The sequence below is a fragment of the Limulus polyphemus genome, unplaced genomic scaffold, assembly GCF_000517525.1.
Source record: "Limulus polyphemus unplaced genomic scaffold, Limulus_polyphemus-2.1.2 Scaffold242, whole genome shotgun sequence".
Classification (NCBI taxonomy): Eukaryota; Metazoa; Arthropoda; class Merostomata; order Xiphosura; family Limulidae; genus Limulus; species Limulus polyphemus.
In genome coordinates, this window is record NW_013665852.1 from 625,649 (window position 1) to 628,750 (window position 3,102).

Below are 3,102 nucleotides of genomic sequence, written 5' to 3' on the forward strand. Positions count from 1 at the left end.
GTCTCTTAAGCCATCCATGCAGTGTGCTGTTGCTAGTGGTAGGGCAAATAGGATTTTAGGTAGTATCTACAAAAATATTGAATACAAATCTAAAGAGGTTATAATTTCATTGTACATGTCACTGGTTAGGCTACTGAAGTATTGTGTTCAGTCTTGGGCTTCTTAGGAAGGACATTGAATTGTTGGAAATGGTTCAGAGGGGATTACTAGAATGGTGCCTGGGATGGAGGGATTGTCATACGAGGAAAGGCTGAAATCTCAAATTGTTTTCTCTTGAAAAAAGAAAGAGTTACAGAGGATTTGATTGAGGTATTTGGGATTGTAAAGGGAATTGATAGTGGTGATGCATCATCTTTTTTTTAATACTTAACAGTGATAATAGTAGGACTAGGGGACATAACTATAAATTTGGGCAAAGTAAGAGTCATCTTCAGCTAAAACAGTTTTATTTTTCTAACAGGATGAATAGGTTGCCTTTGGATATTGTGGAGGCAGTAAATTTAAGTGAGTTTAAGAGAAAGCTTGATAAGTATATGAATGATAAGGGTTGGTTTTAAGATTTTTTCATTTTTTAATTCATTTATTAATAGTTTTAGTTTAGTTCAGAGCAGTAGTCGGCAAGCTATGACCTGCACGTCTCCAAGTGACCCGTGGCAATGATTTGGCTGATCTGCCAAAAGTTGGCTTCACCATTGCAACCAGTGAGGGCATAGTTATTGCTCAGTTTAAATTTCTCGGCTATGTGAGAAGAACAAATATATTAATGGAAAGAGTCACGGCTACAAAAATTTTAAGATCAATTTTAGGGAAAAACATTGAAGCTGGTCAAACTATTTGTGATAAAACTTTTGACCGTAATGCTTCAGGTGTACTGTGCTGTCTTTAGCCGAGAGATTCCTTACTTGTCTGGTGGAAAGTGCTGTATGTGATATATTTTGGTGTTTTTCTAGGTTTTGAGATGAGTATATGGCAAATTATTTATATTTACAGGTAAATAATAGTTTCAGGCTATATATAAGTGATGGTAGTGTTGTATTTATGACAACAGGATAGATGTGTAGGCTACATCAATTGCTTCGTTTCTTTTTCACTGCCATCATGGCTGCAGGGTGGCGTCACCTCACTTCTCACGTGGCTGACACTGAACAACGTGTAAAAATGTACCAAGGAAGTCATTAAATTATGTGTTGCAAAATCAATCAAGATCTGTTTATTTTTCGTTGTTAAATGTATTTGGTGACTGAATCATTTTGTTTGTTTTTTGAAAATAATTAATCTTGTTTGTTGTATGTAAACAAACATACACATTTAAGTACATGTACCTGTATTAAGAATGATATGACTATCACTGACCAACACAATGCTGAATTTTTAAAATATATATATAATTGACCCGCGATCAAAAAAGGTTGCCGACCACTGGTTCAGAGGATGTGACAACCGAGATGGACCAATAGGTCCCATGTTGTCCCAAAACATTGTTATACTAATGTGTACAGGGATGTCTTGAAGACTGTAGGTTACACTCTATGTACAGGGATATATTTGGTTGTCTTTCAACCAATATTTTTGGCCATTTCATTAGATTGGAAATTGTAACAGACATAAACATAAAATTACTCAGTAGGATGCAATATGTAGATCCTGCCGGTAGTAAATAAGTAGGGTTTTTTTAGCCTTAAAATTGCATAGCTATATGTAAATCCCTACTATTGTTGTAACTTCTTTAATGGGAAATAAAAAGTCTTTTAATGATACATATCTTTTTTTGTGTTGAGTTGTTTTTTACCCATCAGATTGAACCCATATTTATATTTAATTTTGAAAAAAAAATTTAAACTGAATTTTGAAGTTTAAACAAAAAATTATGTACTATTATTTCCAGATCATTAAACATGGAACAAGAAGCTAAACAGAAGCAGAATGAAAGAAATGGTCAAAATCAAGAAAGTAGTAAGTTTAATTGTTGATTAAAACACTAGTCTTCATCTGGAAAATAACATGTTGATTAAAACAGTACTCTTTGTACCGACAATAGAAAGTTGATGTTAATATACAGTATAGTCTTTGTTCCGAGAATAGAAAGTTGATGTTAATATACAGTATAGTCTTTGTCCCCACAATAGAAAGTTGATGTTAATATACAGTATAGTCTTTGTTCCGACAATAGAAAGTTGATGTTAATATACAGTATAGTCTTTATTCCGACAATAGAAAGTTGATGTTAATACAGTATAGTCTGTGTCCTGACAATAGAAAGTTGTTGTTAATACAGTACAGTCTTTATTCCGACAATAGAAATTTGTTGTTAATACAGTATAGCCTTTGTTCCGGCAATAGTGAGTTGTTGATTAAAACAATAATTTTCATCGGACAGTCACAATTTCAGTTACTAAAAATATACACGAAGCCCAATATATCATTCGACTGTTGATTAAAACAATAAACCTAATCCAGACAGTAGCAAGTTTACTTGATATTTAAAGTAAAAATGTCCCTCCAAACAAATTGATGTGGAATGTTTTTAATTGGTTAAAATGTTTTTGAATTGTACGATTAAATATTACTATTAAATTTTCTTTCGTAATTTGAGATTCTAGTGCAGCCCGAAACTTCGTGCAGTAGAAAAATTGTTTTAATAGAACTACACATATTCCCCCCTAGTGACAGATCTCGATTACAGTTGACTTTTTAAAACTTTTGGGTACTGCACGAGAGGATTGTTATAAACACGTTATAAATGTATTTGTGTGTATGTATACTCCAAACCCCAGGTTTCGTAAGATTTATTATTATTTTGTAATCTTACGACTGTTTTTGAATTTCTTAAATATTTTGCCAGACAGTTACTTACGTACAATTAAAAAAAAAGTTAGATTTTTTAAACTGTTTTTCGTTTAGCGCAGTGAGTGCTGTTTGTTACCAATGATAAAAGAACACAATATCGTGTATAGCAATTAGTTAAAAACCACAGTAAACGGAACAAACTGTCAGAAGTCTGATATTAGAGAAACTGGTTTCCACACATTCGTGCATCCTCCTCAGAAGAGAATGTGAGAATGAAGAGGACGCAAGAATGTGTTGAAACTAGTTTCTCTAATA

The 3,102-nt window shown here is 32.9% G+C and overlaps 1 protein-coding gene across 1 annotated transcript in view; it reads left to right on the top strand.

The window, feature by feature from the left end:
- The window catches only part of LOC106478705 (signal peptide peptidase-like 3), a 49,273-nt gene that overhangs the window by 13,488 nt on the left and 32,683 nt on the right, over positions 1-3,102 (top strand). Inside the window, exon 4 of the mRNA XM_022382360.1 lies at positions 1,886-1,953. Within this exon, the coding sequence (XP_022238068.1) occupies positions 1,886-1,953 (68 nt within the window). The remainder of the gene's footprint in view (positions 1-1,885; positions 1,954-3,102) is intronic.